The sequence below is a fragment of the Microcaecilia unicolor genome, chromosome 4 (genome assembly GCF_901765095.1).
Source record: "Microcaecilia unicolor chromosome 4, aMicUni1.1, whole genome shotgun sequence".
Taxonomy (NCBI): Eukaryota; Metazoa; Chordata; class Amphibia; order Gymnophiona; family Siphonopidae; genus Microcaecilia; species Microcaecilia unicolor.
Window position 1 is genome coordinate 46,001,941 of NC_044034.1, and position 19,706 is coordinate 46,021,646.

The 19,706-nt window shown below is 42.7% G+C and overlaps 1 protein-coding gene across 1 annotated transcript in view; it reads right to left on the reverse strand.

Annotated features, from left to right (window-relative positions):
* Positions 1-964: 964 nt before the first annotated feature.
* Positions 965-19,706, reverse strand: part of CWC15 (CWC15 spliceosome associated protein homolog) — a 30,992-nt gene continuing 12,250 nt past the window's right edge. Inside the window, exons 5-7 of the mRNA XM_030200215.1 lie at positions 16,773-16,886; positions 2,195-2,313; positions 965-1,187 (exon numbers count right to left, since the gene is read on the reverse strand). Of these exons, the coding sequence (XP_030056075.1) occupies positions 1,058-1,187; positions 2,195-2,313; positions 16,773-16,886 (363 nt within the window). The 3' untranslated portion in view covers positions 965-1,057. The remainder of the gene's footprint in view (positions 1,188-2,194; positions 2,314-16,772; positions 16,887-19,706) is intronic.

The following is a 19,706-nucleotide window of genomic DNA, read 5'->3' on the forward strand; positions in this document are numbered from 1 at the left end:
TGGTTCTCCTTTTTTTCTATATATTATGTGTACCATTAATGGAAGGTTTGTTATGCTGTTCATCCCTTTCATCTGATCCTACTTTCCTCCTATTCTTAACATTTTAGATTTGCATTGTTTTTAAATATACTCTGTTCAGCTTACCACATACCAGATTTTGTACACTGCCATGATGTGACTGGCAAATGGCAGTATTACAAATGTCCAAAAAAAATAAAACTAAATAAATAAGACTCATCTCTATTATCTTGTAGGTCATACTGCTCTCCTGTGCAAAAATAAAACCCAGCAAGTAGGGACAGCATCTCAGACACTGAACAAGGAGAAATTAGACCTTACCTGCTAATTTGCTTTCCTTTAGTCCCTCCGGACCGGCGTGGATAACCCATCAGTCCAATCCTGGGCCGGTCCGGAGGGACGCTAAGGAAGAGTGGCATTTTCTGGCCTTACTCAGTATATGTGCATAACATGTTCCAGAAGGAGCCACTAGCTGTGGCTCCTGGCCAAGAACTGTTTCCATGATGGGTGGCTAGACAGTGGACTGATGTGGTGCCAGAGATGGCAAAAAAAAAGAGAGAGAAACACAGCTGAAGATGAGGGTTTTGGCTCTATAGCTCAAGAAAAGGCAAATTCTAATACAGCTGGAAAATGCTTTGCTCAAAACAAGTCACATGACAGAATACATTTCTACAATGTGCACACATCCAAAACCAGAGGATTACACTCTCCAAAGACAGACAATTATAACATTTACTGTAAACGAGATTTATTTCCTCAGGCAGCATTTACACAGAATTTGGAACATTAATTGGAAAAACACTCACAGAGCACAGAATGATTTAATTAAACCTCTAAGTAGAAATCAAGGCTAAAATGTAAAAAAACAAACAAAAAAAAACCCTGTAACATAAAACCATGTCCTCATTTACTTAAAAAAATAAAACTCATTAATAAGCCAGGAAAATAGTTTAGCAATAAAGTATTTATTCCATAAAGAAAATGTCTGAGCCATTCTGTCCAGTTCTTATCATCCACTGTAAAAGCGAATGTGACTGTCCTATTTGATATATTTTTCCATGAACTTCTTGTGGAATTCGGATCGTAGAGTATCATTTACAAACCTCTTGTCCTTCTTTAGCTCATCTACCCCCTTGGCACAGTTCTTGAACACAACGTCATCATCCCACCTGAAACAGAACAGACTCAAATGATGTGAACATTCCTAGAATTACTTTATTTTAGTTTTACAGCTAAGAATTTTGTTTGGGTTTTTTTTAAAAATATAAACAAGCACCCCTCAATTCCAGACAAAAATATAGTCTGATTGACAACACTAAGAATCAAATTAGTGTCTTTCACTTCTGCAGAAAACATATCAAACTCCCCTCCCCCACCCACCCCAGTTCAAGTTCTCCCTCATTAACTCGTGAGCATGCTGTTGATCAAGCCTTCCCTGACTTGATTCCTGTGACTGAAGAGGGAAGGTCAGCTCAATACTTGGCCGAGTGTGCCACCTGCGGTATCTATGTGAGAAGGCAGAGACAGCGTGGAGCACTGCAGAACGCTGTAAATAGAGTTCACCATTTCTGCTGCAGAACATCCCAAAACACTGCTCTATATTACAGGTAAACGCTTTGATGAAAACAAGGCTTCTTGTTCAGTCAGATGAAAGGAACCCCGGCTGAATCAAAGTATTAGTTAAGGCCTAGCTTACTTTGAAAACAGCTTTCTACTGCTAGGTCCACAACAGCAGAGCAGTCCTGTTGCAAAAGGCATATCCTTTGTGGGACAGAGGCAGGGAGGGAGGGGGAGGAACTGTGTGTTATTACAGATTGCTTTGCTGCTGCTTCTAGAATGAAATAGATGTTATCTGCAGCAGCAAACGGCCTTCTCCTCATAACCTATTTCAGTTTTGAGGTTACTTTCACCCTAGCTGGATACTCTTGAATTTTTCGGGAAGCCCCCATCCACCAAGCTAATCACAACACTTTTTTCCAGGTTTTGCTTTCAGAGTCAGGTTTTGACATGAAAGACACAGGATGGGTCTTAACTCTTCAAACAACTGTCTTAGCCTTAGGATGAGGCATAGGGAAACTGGTCAACAGACTGAAGAGCTAAGACTGGATTAAAAGGTTTACAAGAGTCTGGGCACACTCAAGCAGGGCACTTCTACCAGCTGCCTGTAGTACAATACCTTCGCTTCACTTTGAAGACAGCTGGAGCCTGGGTTGGGCCCGTTAGATTCAGCAGGGGGTTACCACTCAGAATATTTTCCATTCGAATCCTCTCTTCTTCAGCCTTTTGTTCTTGTTCCTGCCAATATGGGGAGGAGGGGATTAGAAAGGAATGCACTATGATCATTTTACCATTTCTGCTTCACTCTTATTAAAAAAAAAAACAAGAGAGATTTAACTGCACAGTCCATCAGTACCGTCTACAGCTGCTCCGATAATGAGAAAATAAACTGGATGGACAAGATGTTTATGTCTCCTCACTGCAGGTACCAGAAAGACAACTACACAACTGAAACCATCTTTAGAGTAGAGTGAGGCCCCAGAGTGCCAGAAAAATTGTCTAGTTCAACTCGCACCAAAAAGTAGCCCCAAAACCAACACCATAAATAACTTATCACAGCGATAATAAATCCATTTCTTTATTGTGCTATGTTCTGTTAAGATATACAGTGGTGGAAATAAGTATTTGATCCCTTGCTGATTTTGTAAGTTTGCCCACTGACAAAGACATGAGCAGCCCATAATTGAAGGGTAGGTTATTGGTAACAGTGAGAGATAGCACATCACAAATTAAATCCGGAAAATCACATTGTGGAAAGTATATGAATTTATTTGCATTCTGCAGAGGGAAATAAGTATTTAATCCCTCTGGCAAACAAGACCTAATACTTGGTGGCAAAACCCTTGTTGGCAAGCACAGCGGTCAGACGTCTTCTGTAGTTGATGATGAGGTTTGCACACATGTCAGGAGGAATTTTGGTCCACTCCTCTTTGCAGATCATCTCTAAATCATTAAGAGTTCTGGGCTGTCGCTTGGCAACTCGCAGCTTCAGCTCCCTCCATAAGTTTTCAATGGGATTAAGGTCTGGTGACTGGCTAGGCCACTCCATGACCCTAATGTGCTTCTTCCTGAGCCACTCCTTTGTTGCCTTGGCTGTATGTTTTGGGTCATTGTCGTGCTGGAAGACCCAGCCACGACCCATTTTTAAGGCCCTGGCGGAGGGAAGGAGGTTGTCACTCAGAATTGTACGGTACATGGCCCCATCCATTCTCCCATTGATGCGGTGAAGTAGTCCTGTGCCCTTAGCAGAGAAACACCCCCAAAACATAACATTTCCACCTCCATGCTTGACAGTGGGGACGGTGTTCTTTGGGTCATAGGCAGCATTTCTCTTCCTCCAAACACAGCGAGTTGAGTTCATGCCAAAGAGCTCAATTTTTGTCTCATCTGACCACAGCACCTTCTCCCAATCACTCTCGGCATCATCCAGGTGTTCACTGGCAAACTTCAGACGGGCCGTCACATGTGCCTTCCGGAGCAGGGGGACCTTGCGGGCACTGCAGGATTGCAATCCGTTATGTCGTAATGTGTTACCAATGGTTTTCGTGGTGACAGTGGTCCCAGCTGCCTTGAGATCATTGACAAGTTCCCCCCTTGTAGTTGTAGGCTGATTTCTAACCTTCCTCATGATCAAGGATACCCCACGAGGTGAGATTTTGCGTGAAGCCCCAGATCTTTGTCGATTGACAGTCATTTTGTACTTCTTCCATTTTCTTACTATGGCACCAACAGTTGTCTCCTTCTCGCCCAGCGTCTTACTGATGGTTTTGTAGCCCATTCCAGCCTTGTGCAGGTGTATGATCTTGTCCCTGACATCCTTAGACAGCTCCTTGCTCTTGGCCATTTTGTAGAGGTTAGAGTCTGACTGATTCACTGAGTCTGTGGACAGGTGTCTTTCATACAGGTGACCATTGCCGACAGCTGTCTGTCATGCAGGTAACGAGTTGATTTGGAGCATCTACCTGGTCTGTAGGGGCCAGATCTCTTACTGGTTGGTGGGGGATCAAATACTTATTTCCCTCTGCAGAATGCAAATAAATTCATATACTTTCCACAATGTGATTTTCCGGATTTAATTTGTGATGTGCTATCTCTCACTGTTACCAATAACCTACCCTTCAATTATGGGCTGCTCATGTCTTTGTCAGTGGGCAAACTTACAAAATCAGCAAGGGATCAAATACTTATTTCCACCACTGTAACAGAAAAACCACAGAGATGCCAAAAGTGACCTTTCCCAAATAATGAGGATTTATTCCGGGTATAAGTTGGCATGGTGGTGGAGGGGCTGAGGCCCGAGGAGGGGCTTCTAGCTACTCTTATTAACAAGTAATGTCTTCATGTGTACTTAAAAATGGATTTTTGCATCATAGGTGACACTTCATATATTTTAATCTCAATCATTTCAAGCACTTACCAACATTAAACCATATACACAGCTATGGAAACGATTCAACTGTATTTAAAGAGCCCTCAAGAGGCAGTGTCTCAATTTAAACCTAATGAGACACAAATCTGCTATAAAAAGCACCATCTCAATACACATCAGATCCTGCAAAATGTTCTAAAACTCTCTCTGATGCTGTGACAAACTAAAATTATATTAAAAGTTTTGATGCCACCTCAGTAAGGCCAACACGCAATCCCTCCACTGCAAAACAATATATACATGCTTGTGCAAAAACACACTTATACGTTTACCATATCATAACAGCACTATCTCCCAATACTTAAAGAGCAACAACCTTACTAGTGAAAAGACAATACTGTAAATATCACACTAGGCCATAAAACACCAATTCACCACCTAGTGAGAAAACAGAACTTCTTGGAAGTTGATTGGTCCGCCTTAATTTGAAACTAGTGATTTTATTGGCTAGGGCTGTCCATATGAATAGTTAAAAGGGTGGCATTTTTGGGCAGGTGCCATTTTAGAGGAAAGTTTGCAATGCAGAAGCTGTGGCAGTTGCTCTCAGATAAATACTTATAAAATAGGTAGTGTAAATTTCATCAACAAACGAGGAGTGTGGTAGCCGTGTTAGTCCACTCTTAAGGTTATCAATAGAAATCAAACGTAATAAAACATGGAAAAGAAAATAAGATACCACCTTTTTTATTGGACATAACTTAATACGTTTCTTGATTAGCTGTCATAGTAATGCTTGAATGTTTTCACTTATATACACTGTCAGCTAGCACATTTGCTTATTTCCAATCTGACGAAGAAGGGCAACCTTCGAAAGCTAATTTATACTAGGCTTGATTTGATTTGGTGTTATTGGGGACTCTGGGACCATGTACGGGGTGCTATGATTGAGCCCCCAATAACACCAAATCAAATCAAGCCTAGTATAAATCTCAGCTGAGTGAGATTAATGAGTAATTCTTGATGGAGGGATGATGTAAACACCAAACATCCAAAAGATCCAGTCCTTTAACAAATTTTAAGAAAGCCTTCTTATGTCTCTTGTTATACTCTACCTGAACCTGTGAGTTGTCCCAAAGCCTATTTGGAGCTAAATTAAAATCCTTCCCATAATCACGCTATTCCATGCAAAAGACTGTAAAGGCGCCAAAAGAGAACCATAGAAAGAACCCTGTTGTGTTTTTGGAGCATATATATTAATCAGTGTGACTGGATTCCCACCCAGGCTACCAAACAGAGCTAAACACCTCCCCTCTACATCCTTATAACTCTCCCCCACAACCTGTGGACAGTTATCTTTACAAAGAATAGCCAACCCCCCCTCCCTTTTAGCTCCCCTGCCATAAAAATGGGTCCCACAAACCATAAAAGATGACAATCTTGTGCCCACAAATGAGCTTCCTGAAGAAATATAATATCCCACTGCAAATGTTTTAACTCCTGAAATACTATACTCCTTTTCCCCATCAAGCAATCCTTTACATTCCATGAACCCACTTTAAATCCATAACCTTTGTTCCCACCACCTACCCTGAACCCATTATTATCCCCCCCCCCCCCCAAACCCCCTCTCTCCCCCTCCCCAAGTTACTGGCTTTGAGCCTCCTCTGCCAGCCCCCTCCCTCAAGGAAGATCTCTCCTGTCCCTGAGGTGTCAGCTCTTCTGAAATTACCATGCCCTCTTCCAGCATATTAACAACCCCCCCCTCATGCACTCAATCAGTCACGCCTCAACTGTCAAAACATCAATTACTACATAACAATCCCAGAAAAGTCTCATGCATTTCAAATCTCCTGCCAAGCTGACTTAGGGTTTCGCATCGGAAACTTGTGCCATACACTCCTTGTTCCTGAGTTATTGGGGGAGGAATCCTCCACCCCCCGATGTTCTTCTCTCCCAGGCAAATCTTTATAGTCCAATTCCATCAGCGTTTTCCAAGCTTCCACACAAATAGACACCTTCCTGGACTGTCAATCCACTGTGAATAAAAGGCCAAATGGAAAAAGCCACCTGTAGTGAAAATTCTTTGATTGCAAATAGTGGGTCACCAGGCCCAAATCCCAGCAAAGCTGCAAAGTTACCCTGGCCAAATCTTGATAGATTGAAATCTTACAGTTGTTCCAAACCAGTTCCTTTTGCGTCTGCTTTCCTCAAGACCTCTTTTTTTAAGGTGTAATCATGGAAGCAAACTAAAATGTCACGTGGGGTTGACTCTTTGTGGAGCCCCACGTTCCGATGTACTCTGTCCAGCTCAATCGACGGAGGGGATCTGTAGTATCCGCACCCTGGTCATCTGGTTGTAACAAAAATCTACAGATAGCTGTGATTCGTCTGCTCGCTGTCCCGATATTTGTCCACTTCCAGGATGCCCGAAACTGAAGATTGTTTCTTCTGGACCTATTTTCCAAATCTTTGATCAGGTCCAATAGCTTCCCTCTCTCCCGTTGGGTCTGAGTATCCAATTTTTCAAGGGCCACAAGACGCCTCTCAACTTGGTCTTCTCTCTCCTCAACATTATCCACCCGAGTTCACACACATCTCTCTGAAGCTCTTCCAGAGCCTTTTGCAGGTCTCCTCTCATTCCTTGCATTTCAGCTTTTAAATCTTTAAAACAGCTCACCGTTTCTTGTTTTGTTATCTCTTCCTCCACACGTCTGGAAATACTCGCCGTATCATCATCCTCCGACTCACACTGTTCTGCCACCATATTGGCCATGCCGTCTCCCGCTTTGAGGTTCACCGACCTTCCTCGCTCCTTACTATCCGACAGTATTTGAATTTCTTTTTTTTTTTAATATTTAAATTTCTTGATTAATTTCACATTAAACAAAGATAAACCTCTTTGAATAGACACATCCATTTCAAACGACATATTCAAAAACAAATAATCTATACAGAAATTTTATACTGAAAATGGATTTATAGTCCACAAATAACTGTAGTGGATTCAAGATGGATGTAGACCAAAGGAAGTTGGCATAACAAATTAAAGTGAAATAAAGAAAACAAGCAGTGGTTCCTATATTTTTTCGGGACTCAATGTTTGGGTTGGAGCCTGGTTCCTCTTCATATCAAGGAAGGACCGCAATTGCTCAGGTTCAAAGAATGTATATTTTTTCTCCTTGAATGTCAGTATGCATTTACATGGGAATCATAGCTGGAAGACTGCCCCTATATTAAGAGACTAGTAAAACATGCCCGTTTCTTGCGGCAATGAACGGGCGCTAGCACGGTTTCCTTCCGGACCTCCCCCCCCTCCCTACTCACCCCGTCGGCGTTTGCCCGCCATTGTTGCGGACCTCGGCACGCCACCTTCAATCTGCTGTTTTTGCTCCGCCCTCGACGTCATCACGTTTGACGCGAGGGCGGGGCCCCAACACAGTGTTTTCGGTGGCTTCACCACCACGAAGGCTTCGAACCGGAAGGAAGTGCCCGGAGGACCTGACAGTGACGTCAGTGTCCTCAGAATGTTGAGGGTGAGTTTTATTATATAGGATTCCTGTCTCATGTCCAGGAATTTTTTCCACCTCTGCTGTGTTCATCGTGCAATGTCTGGGAATATAGAGACCTTGCTTCCTTTAAAATCCGGATGAATATTTTTAAAATAAAGTCTCATTAAAGATTATCTTGCAAAAAGACAAATGTTACAATTAAGGTTGCTCTAGTCTCTGTATTGTCCATCGATTGCTCTAGAAAATTTGTTAAGTGTATTTGAATTTCTAAAGGCTTTTCCAAGTATGCATAGCCAGCAGCTCTGTCAAAAATAGCTCCAATATACCAATGATGTGACAGAAGAAGGGGAAAAATTAGTTTAATATGTACCGCCGGAGCTCTCAATTTCTGCTGCCATGCTCTAGTGGTGACGTCACTTCCCTGACACAAAGTTATTAAATCACAAGAGGATTGTGAAAAATTGCAAGAAGACCTTACAAGGCTAGGAGAAGACATTTAACGTGAACAAGTGCTAAGTGATGCAGGTAGGGAAGAGGAACCCAAACTATGTGATGCAAAGTTCCACATTAGGAGTCACCGCCCAGAAAAGGATTTAGATGTCTTCATTGATGATACGTTGAAACCCTCTACTCGGTGTGCAATGGTGGCTAAGAAAGGAGATACCATCTACTACTACTACTAGTTAACATTTCTACAAACGAGCAAGGAAAATTTTATGCAAAAATTTGCACAGTGGACACCAAAACATAAGAACAGTTGCATATAGCAGTTAATCAAAATTGCATAGGAAATTTTAAACTACCAGAGAATACTTAAAAAAAAAATTTTCAAACTAATGTCTGGTGTTTTCATTTTATTTGAATTTAGCTGACAACGTTTGAGTAGCAGTTCTAGGCAAGTTATATTCAAGGACAGTAGGTATTCCTGGAGGGCAATGGAGGGTTAAATAACTCATTCAAGAAGCTGGAGTGGAGGATTGCAGGCGGAATCACAGAGTATGTGCATATTTCTCCTCTCAATAAGTGTAAATGTGCATGGCTACATTTCAACCCATCTCTTCGACAAGATATACCACGAAGATCAAAACATGTGAAATAATGTTAATAATGCCTTTGTTATATTACTATCATGCATTCCATTACCATGCAAACCAAAATCCTGCTGTAACACCTAAAATCTATTCTCTTCTCATTTCCATTATCCATGATGTATTGTAAGCCACATTGAGCCTGCAAAGAGGTGGGATAATGTAGGATACAAATGCAATAAATAAATAAATAAAATAAATGTGAATGGCTATATTTCAGCCAGGATTTTAGCAGCTTCTGTAATTATATCTGAGATAAGCAGCATAAAAATCTGTTTTGCTGTTTTGGGAACTTGCCAGGTACTTGTGACTTGGGCTGGCCACTGTTAGAAACAGGATGCTGGGCATGATAGACCTTCGCTCTGACCCAGTACAACAATGCATATTTTCTTAAGGTGAGTATCCTTAAAGGAGCTTTGGCTTCTCCCACCTGACTGGCTAAAAGCTCAGGTCATTCACTCCCACTCGGCTGGACTCCTCTGGCAGATTGATTTGGAAGGAGAAATGTAATCTTACCTGTTGATTTCCTTTCCTTCAGTCCTGCTTTTGACTCCTAACTCACTTGCCCTGTCCTTTTTCCTCACCTCTTTATTCCCTTACCCTTAATTGTTCTGCCTGTGTACTGTCTTATCTAGATTGTAAGCATTTTGAGCAGGGACTGTCTTTGTGTATGGTGTACAGCACTGCGTATGCCTTGTAGCGCTATAGAAATGATAAGTAGTAGTAGTAGTAGTAGTCTATAGATGCTGTTTTTATTGAACAGTCTTAAAATGGATGTGTACATGGCCTCCCAACCTAGGTGACCTGATATAAAATTCTTCCATGGGTCTCCTTTACTCGGGCTTTGAATGTTTGTTGATTTGGATATGTATTGAGTGTATGCCCCTAACCTGCCCATGCCCCTCCCACATCCATGCCTCCCCTTGCAGTTGTATGCTATGGAAATTGCGCACCCAGGGGTCAATATTCAGTCAGTGGCAGTGTTTTCTTTTTTTTTAGCCAGCAGTGGCGTTATCGTGGGATATTCAATGCTGGACCATGTCCAGGCACTGGCACTGAATACCCAGGTTTATGAAGCTGGTTATCTCTTATTGAGGTCTTGACTGTATAAGCGACACGGTATAAAGACAAGATTGACTTTCATGCAGTCCGATTTGGCCACTATTGAATATCAGCACCTAACCGAATAAATGCCGACTCCGCCCAAGGACAGCCCACAAAATAGCCAGCTTTGAGGCATTAACCAGTTAAGTGCTGTGAATATCAGCCCCAAGCATACAATTTAATTGGTCCCCCAGTTTATAGAATATGCACTAAAGTCAGTTACGTGCCTAACTGCCAATTAGAGCCAATAATTGTCAATCATTGGTTGTTAAAGCTTATTAGCATCTAATTAAACAATTACAGACCTTATTCTATAAACTGCGTGTGCAGTTTTGTGCACTAATGTAAAGGCGGGTGCCCAAATTCATAGAATTAGGGGGAAAGGGGCAATTTTATAGTCATTTTCATGTGTTTATGAACACATACATGACCTGCTATTAAATTCTAACAATGTAAAAGTACAAGTGTTGGCTATATGACAACACATGTACTTTTGCTTTGTATTTGTGGTTTATGTTGAAAATTATGAATGTATTTCAACATCCACTCAGAACTGTAGATGACACGGGCTACAAATGTTATAAATAAATGACATGTACATTGCTGGTGTGTACAGGGGCAGCGTGCAAACAGACTTTGCAAGTTCATATATAGCTTATTAAAATGCTCTACTATGTATGCATACTTACTCTAGCAGGTGTAAATATCTACATCTGTAATGTAAGAAAAATTGCTGCTATGTGGTTTTTTTTTTTATATATATATGTAAAATGGCACCTACTTGCCCTCTGAAACTAGGGCTGCCTTATAAAATTAACCTTAAAATGTCTGAAGAGGTCTATATTTTCTCAACAACTAATCAGTCAATATTCAAAGCGATTTAGACAGGAAGGAGAGGCCACCTAGATGCCGATATTCAGTGGCACTTAACAGGACAGTGCTGCTGAATTTCAGCACTCACTAGTCATGTCTCCCCTGCCACCCTTATGGTCTACAATTGCTCCCTGTCCCATCTCTCTTTCCTTCCACCCCACCCCCATAGTCCACAGCAACTCCCCGTCCCATCTCTCTTCTCCTCCACCCCACCTCCATAGTCCACAGCAACTCCCCGTCCCATCTCTCTTCTCCTCCACCCCCATGATTTAGCAACTCACATCCCATCTCTCTTCTCCTTCACCCCCATGATTTAGCAACTCACATCCCATCTCTCTTCCCCTCCACCCCCATGGTCCAGCGACTCCCCGTCCCATCTCTCTTCTCCTCCACCCCCATGATTTAGCAACTCACATCCCATCTCTCTTCTCCTTCACCCCCATGATTTAGCAACTCACATCCCATCTCTCTTTTCCTTCACCCCCATGGTTCAGCGACTCCCCGTCCCATCTCTCTTCCCCTCTACTTCCATGATCTAGTGATTCCCCGTCCCATCTCTCTTCCCTTCCACCTCCATGGTCCACATCAACTCCCCATCCCATCTTTCTTCTCCTCCACCCCCATGGTATAACGACACCCCGTCTCATCTCTTTTCCCCTCCACCCCCATGGCCAAGCGACTCCCAGTCCCATCTCTCTTCCCCTCCACCCCCATGATTTAGCAACTCACATCCCATCTCTCTTTTCCTTCACCCCCATGGTCCAGCGACTCCCCGTCCCATCTCTCTTCCCCTCCACCCCCATGGTCCAGCAACTCCCCGTCCCATCTCTCATCCCCTCCACCCCCCATGGTCCAGCAACTTCCCGGCCCATCTATTTCTCCCCAAAAGTGCAACGTCAATGTTTAGCAGGGCAGCAGCTGAGAGGGGAGAGGGACAGCAAGTAACACAGCCCAAGAGTAGGAGACGCAGCAACACCAACCCTGATGCTACGCTTTCTCCCTGGGCTGTTGACAGCAAACTGCACTTAGCAGGCTTTCACTTCTGGGTTTGCTGCCACCAGACAGTGTTTCCTGCTGCCGCTCTCCCCTTGAAGCTGCTGTTCCATTTGCAGAAGCCCAATGACACACCTCCCCATATGCTCACAACACACCAGTTATGAACCATTGCTCTAAGTAGATATTTAAAACATCTATTATACAGAAGGTTGTTGTAATGCTATCTCCTGAAGAGGGGATGCGACTTGATATACCGCCTTTCTGTGTTTACAACCAAAGCAGTTAACATATTATTTCCAGAGAGATTCAGTAGAAATTGAACCCAGATCACAAGGATCAAAGTCCACTAAACTAACCACTAGGCTACTCCTCCACTCCTGGTGAAGGGGCTGAGAGAGGACCTGCTGGTGTATGTTACCTGCTGGAAATTGCATTCAAACCTGGGAAAAGGTAAACTTGGGGTTGAATAGGTAATTGCATTGTCTTTTTTTTTGTTAAATTACTCTACTCATATAGCAGTCAGTTGAGACAGTAATGTAGCCTTTTTTAAGTCTCTTAGGGTTTATATAAATACTATTTTAGAGTCTAGTTTAGTATCTTAGGTTGTTTGGCATAACATCAGTTTACAGCACACATACCAGCTGAGAGAAGTCTTTGTTCAAGGTTTAATTCCCTCCCCTCAACCCCAAGGCTGATCTTTGATTTATAGGCTCTCTAGCCAATTAGGAGGTAGACATTGTAGACTGAAATAGTTTTTGGCTTTGCAACAAGTGCTGTGACTGCTTTATTTATCTTAAGGAATGAGTTTATTTAAATTCTAAATTTATACTGCTGGGAAAACTGTTGCTTTATTTTTTTCCACTATCTTAGTAGAGAGGACTTAAGTTTAATCTTCTCTTTAAGAAGCTTCTTTGCTTGCTTGCTCCTGGATTTTCTTTTTAATCTCCATTTCAAAAAGGAGAGGTGACCTAAATAATCTCATTTGAAGTCCATGTACTTCTGAGGGTTAGATCTTACACAAAAGCAGACAGCTGCTACTTTTAGCTTGCAGGACAGCCGAGGAAAAGTTAAGAACTATGGTAGGACTTTTTCTGTTTCATGTTTTCTTTCTACAGGTGCAAATACATATTTCTGCAACTCCAGTATGGCTGGGAAACATTGTGACACCAAAGCTGTTGCTCCAGTTCCAGCTTTTGCTTCTCTGCAGAGAGAAAATGTGATCCCAGAATAGGGGCTGGTTTCATGTGCAAGACGTCCTTAGCTTGAATCTGAGGAGGTGGCAAGGCTGAGAAGCATCCGTGAAAGCAGAAAAAAATACATCAATGAAATGCTTCATGAAGCATTAAAGATTCCCAGCAATGGGGAAGAAGAAGCTGTACTGAAAGAGAACAATAGGATTCAGATCACGAGACCCTGCAGAATCGATACCATTACTCCACCTGCCCTCGAACTGAAGAACCGATAAGCAGCCTTGGAAGTAGAGGAGGAGACAGCACCCCAGAGAGAGGAGGAAGAATCAGAGCTCAAAATCCCCAAAAATGCTGGATCAGTGACCACTAAGAGGCGAAAGTTAGTGGTGGATGGCGATTCTCTTCCGAGAGGTACAGAGGCGTCCACCTGCAGAGCAGACATGATGCCATAGGAGATGTGCTGTCTGCCAGGTGCCATAATTTAAGATGTAACAGAGAGGTTGCTGAGACTCATCAAACCTAATGACTATTATCCAATGCTACTCATCCATTTTAGCACAAATGATACTGCTAGGTGTCCCTCTGAACTTATCAAAAGTGACTTCATGACTCTGGGAGAGGTGAAGCAGATAGGTGCATAGGAGATGTTCTCGTCGATCTTCCCTGTTGAGGGTAAAGGCCAAGACAGAGAAGCTCGTATCTGGAGATCAATGTGCAGCTGTGCAGATGGTGTCTTCAAGAGCACTTTGGCTTCCTGGACAATGGGATACCTTTCTAAGGGCTGCTGAGCAAAGATGGTATCCAGACTGGCTAACCTACTGAAGAGGGCTTTAAACTAGAATTGCTGGGGCAGGGTGCTCCAAGCCCCCAGGAAAGTAAAGCATTAAATACTTCTACACAAATGGGAAAAAGGGGCAACATCTGGAAAGCAGTATATTCTAATGCCCGTAGTATGGGAAATAAGGTTTTAGATCTTGAGGCTGTGAAGGAAGAGGCTGATTTGGATTTAGTGGCAGTCATGAAGATATGGTTCACAGAGAACCATGACTGGGCTAGAACCTGTTCAGGAGAGAGAGATTAGAAAGAAGGGGAGGGGGCAGTAGCATTATATGGTAAAGATCATATTAAAGCCACACAATTGCAGGACCCACAAGGTAAGGAAGAGGCACTATGGGTCAATCTGGAAAGAGGGAATGGCAAATGTATTTACATTGGTGCGATATACATGCCTCCTTCACACACAGAAAAAATGGACAGATTTAATTAAAGACATTCAAAATACAGCTGTGAAAGGGAAGTACTACTAATAGGCAATTTTAATATGCTAGATGCTGATTGGTTAATCCCTATTATGGGGTCTTTTAGATGCAGAAAGATCCTGGATTCTCTACAGGGGAGACTATTCCAGCAGTTGGTAATGGAATCTATGCGAGATGGAGTCATACTGGACTTCGTGCTTACTAATGGGGAGAGTGTTTCCAGTGTTATAGCAGGTGATCATCTGGCATCCAGTGATTACCAGATGGTGTGGTTTAATATTAAGATAGGTGTGGAGAGGGTTCACTCAAAAGTGAAGGTTCTAGACTTAAAAAAATAAAATAAGAACCTAGCTTTATTCAGATGGGGGATTACCTCAAGGAATTGGCTGTCTGGAAGAAGTTGGAAGGCAGTGGGCAAAACTGAAAGGAGCTATTGTAAAGGGCAACAAACCTTTTTCTAAGGAAAGATACAAAAGTAAGAGGAAAAGTAGACCGCTCTAGTTCTCAAAAGTAGTAGCTGAAAAGGTAAGGAAAAAGAGGTTAGCCTTTATAAACTACAAGAGATCGCAGAAAGAGGAAGACAGGTAACAATATCTGGAAATGCTAAGAGAAGCTGGTAGTCAGGAAAGGAAAGATGCAAATGGAAGAAAAAAATAGCAAATACGGTAAAATGGGGGGGTGGGGGGGGGGAACAAAACATTTTCTAGATATGTTAGTGATAGGAGTAAGTGCAAAAGTGGCATTGTGAGAGTCAAAAGTGAAGGACAGGAATAGAAGCTGATAAAGACAAGGCGAAATTGCTTAACAAATATTTCTGTTCTGTATTCACAGCTGAAGGGCCAGGAGTAGAACAGCAGAAGAAAGACTCAAATAGGAATGGAGGAGTGGTAGTCCCGGAATGATTTTCAGAGGACTGTGTTCACGAGGAGCTGGTTAAGCTAAAAGTGGCAAAAGCAATGGAGCCAGAAGGCATACATCCGAAGGTACTGAAGTATCTCAGAGAAGCTCTAGCGGCTCCACTGTCTTTAACTTTTCAATGCCTCGTTGGGAGGGGTCCCAGAGCTCTTAAGAGCAGCACATTTGGTCCTTCTCCACAAATGCAGAAGGAACTACAGGCCGGTAACTCTGACGTCTGTGGTAAGTAAATGAATGGAAATGCTTTTAAAAAGAAAATTCTCAATGCACTACTATACAAACAATAATGAAGGGGGCACACAGTTCTACCAATCATACATACGCCCAACTTCTGAAATCTTACAATTTAGACAGTCAGTAAGATTAATGGAATTATAGTAGGATCTATCAGATAACACATACCCATATCCACTTTGGCTAGAGACTTTTTGAGCAAAGCATTCAATAGGCAGGGTACGTAATCCTCATCAATCCTTCCTTACAATATTTTCTTTTATTCCATATTTTATTCTCAACCTTTTATAATTTTTTATCATGGAATTTTTCACCAAACGTAAACAATATTTTCTTTTTCTTTTAGTACTTAGCTTTTAACTTAGCTTCTCCATTCTCTCAGAGCGGAGAGTAGGTAGTGAACACATGAGCTTTCAAGAAGAGAGACCACATAGGCCTTTTCCTCATGACAACCTTCTCCTGGACCAAGACACCTAATAAAAGAACTAGCACTGGTCACCAACTAAAAGAACTGCCAACAGATTTGACCCGAACTTTATAACTCTTTAATGGTTTGTGCTACTCCTCACCCATGAAGGGGGAGCACGGTTTTGCAGTCACTGCAGCCTGAGCTTCTAGCATTATGATCTGTTTCAAACAGGTTACAGTTATCCCTTGGTAAACAAGCAGTACCCCAAATTACTTCAGGATAGCGCTCATCAACCTTTCTGGGTATGCGACCCCAATTCATGCAACCGCAGAGGAGTGGCCTAGTGGTTAGGGTGGTGGACTCTGGTCCTGGGGAACTGAGGAACTGAGTTTGATTCCCGGCACAGGCAGCTCCTTGTGACTCTGGGCAAGTCACTTAACCCTCCATTGCCTGCCGCATTGAGCCTGCCATGAGTGGGAAAGCGCGGGATACAAATGTAACAAAAATAAAAAATAAAATATGCAACTCAAGGGCAACTCAGGACAATGAACTCCTATGGAGCGCTTAACAAAGGTTATGACCTATCATTTAGGAAGTTCTGCTTTAAGAGCAATAGAAAATTCAACAGAGCTCTGATATTTCCAAGTAGGATATTAGTTCATTTCTAGTTGTGAATATTGTTTCATTTGGAGTAATTTGATTTTAAAATTTGCTTTCCGTGTAATAAACCAGATAAAGAAATCCATCTGACCTTGCGAGCCTGCTCTTCGGCACGCTCTTTCTTGATCTTTTCCAGCTCTGCCATGAGTGCTGCACTGTCATCGTCACTCTCCTCCTCAGACTCGTCATCATCTTCATCATCCTCCTAATGGCAGCCAAGGAGACAAAATACCAACCTGGTTAACTTATATCACACACTCCATGAGGAAAAGAGACAAACAGAATGCAATTATCTGTTTTAATCTTTAAATGTTTATTGAACTGTAAACAAACATGATATTCAGAGAAATCATCTTTAGGACAATGTTTACATTTTTTCAAGTCGCCCTCCCCAACCCCCTTCCCTCCCCCCCCCCACTATTATCCAATCTCCTGCATAATGCAGCATTTAACATTATCATTCTTTACACATTGTTTTTCCTTCAGGGCCCGATTCACAAAGCATTGTGGTACAGCAGGCTTGGCGCATGGCTCTATCACAAGATTAGTTATTTAAAAATACCATGGCATGCTATAAGCAATGAGCATACAAACTACTGTCTCTTCCCCCAACTGTAAAAACAAAAATACTCCCTGGTGTCTGGTGGCACCTATTCTGACCCCTTTTGCAAGCCCCCCCCCCCCCCCCCCCCCCACAGAATCCCTGTACCTGAAGACGAATGTCCACTCGCTCCTGCCTCCGGGACAGTAATCCAAAAAATGGTGGCACCCTGCCCCACGTGGTGGGAATTTTTCCCTTATATGGTAGACTGGTCCCACATGGGGAAGGGCGCTACCATTTTGTGGATGACAGCACCGGAGGCAGGAGGAGTGGTTTCACAGTGGGGGGGGGGGGGGGGGGGGGGGAGGATGGGGCCAATGCAGATTCCGGGGTTCTATGCCAGCCTCACACCTGGTGGTAGGTTTATGGCATTGAGTTCCCTCAGTACACATCAGCGCACAGCCCTGCATGTTGTGGGTTAGCTGATCAGCTCTCTAGCATGCATTTTAATATACCGTACACCTTTTCATTAAATCTAGGAGCCAGTGTCTAAGACCTTTCTCACTTCTCCTTTCCCACCCTTCCAACACTGTCCCCAGTGAAGTTCGGGGGGGGGGGGGGGGGGTGGAGAGGAGGTTTGGAATCCCCTCCCAGATTAGAAGTAGTGTTTTTAGAAACTAAGATTGTATTTCCTATTTTGACCCTGTGAGCAAAGAACCTTTAATAAATCAGTTTCTTAAGCTGCCTTGCTAATCACTGCAGAAATCAAGTCTTTCTTCCCAAAGCATGCTGTCAGCTGTGTGACAGCTCCCTCTAGATAGGTGAAGCAAAGAGGCAACTGCATCTTTGTTTCACCAATCATCATAGACCGGGTGTCCATCAGTTTCTCTCTCATAATCCCACCCCTCCAGCCTGTCTGTTTCATCTCATAACCCCCTCCTCCAGCCTTCACCCAGTCTGTCTGTCTCCTCTTAAAACCTCCCCCAGCCTTCCCCCAGTCTCTCTCGTGCCCCCTCTCCAGCTTTCCCCAGTCTCGTTCGTGCCCCCTCTCCAGCCTTCACTCGTTATTCACAGTGCAGTCTGAAATTGCTTCTCGCCGCCCTCCACAGCAATCAGGTTCTACATTTACTTATTTATTTAAAAATTTTTATTCTGCTTCCATAGTTCTCAGCAGATTACATAATCACATACACAATCTAAAAACAAATAACACAAAAAACCCCTAAATATTTAACGAATCAAAGTCCTGAAGCAAATATTAACATGTCATGCATTACACCAGCTGTGGGCTTTCATGAACAATAGTGCTTTAAGCTATTGAGCCACAAAGTGCAGGAAGCTTTGCGGTTTCAAGTCCTGTGCAGGAATCTGGGGAAGCTTTGTGGTTCCAAGTCCTCTTTTCCCATTTTACCACCACCTGCCTACTTCTAACAAGCCCAGAAAACAAATTTGTGGATCCTTTTCCACTGTTATCCCCATCCATTCTGCTGTCACTTTCAGATCATCATTCCAAACTTTTGGGGAATGTCAACCAAATGTGTATACATGAACCTCTCTCTCTACAATCCCACTGGCACTGATTTATTACCTTTTCCATTACCTCTCACTAAGAGCCTCCCCCAAATCGCTTTCTGAATCCAACATAAACATACATTTGCAAAAATCACTCTTCCACTGTTCCATAGCCCCTTTTAACCTTCTTCTAGTAATCCAAATGATTTTCAAAAGTTCCACTTCTATCCTTCTTCCCTCAAGCCTTGCTGACCCATGTAATGGTGTATCTGCATCACCAGTTAAAAAAGAAAACAAATTGCCTAGGGGGAAACATCATATTTTTAAAGTTCCTCAAATGCTAAAATTCTCCCTTTGTTCATCAAGGGGGTCATTTACTAAACTGCAGTAGCATTTTTACCTCATGGTAAAAATCAGTTGGCAGAAAACACCGAAACGCCCATAGGAGTATAATGAGCATCTCAGTGTTTTCTGCCAGCCGATTTCTACCATGAGCTAAAAACGTTCCTGTGGCTTAGTAAGCCCCCCCCCCCCCAAAGTGCCTAAACCTCACTATCTCCTTCACCTCCCATCTCTCAAAAGCTCCCCTTACTTTTCTTAACCAAAAGTGTGTTCGTGGTGAATTGCTGCTAGAGAGGATACTTTGCTATTACCTCCTCTTTTTTTAGCTTTGTTCCAAATAGCCAAAACATGTTTTATAAAAGGGTTCACCACCACTCTCTTATACTTCTTATCATCCAGAGTAAATACTTCAACTCAGTACCCCATCCCAATACCCTTGCTGTTCTACTTTTATGGCAGATTTGTCTCCTTCAATCTCCCACTCCCACAGATGTTTTAATTGGACCATGAAGACTAGGGATTGGTGTGTAGAAGAGACCCTTGTTCTGAGTGACGAGGGTCAGAAAGTAATCCAGTCTCCACAGATTTTTGGAGGCTAACTCCAGAAGTAGAGAGAACCATATCTGTCTT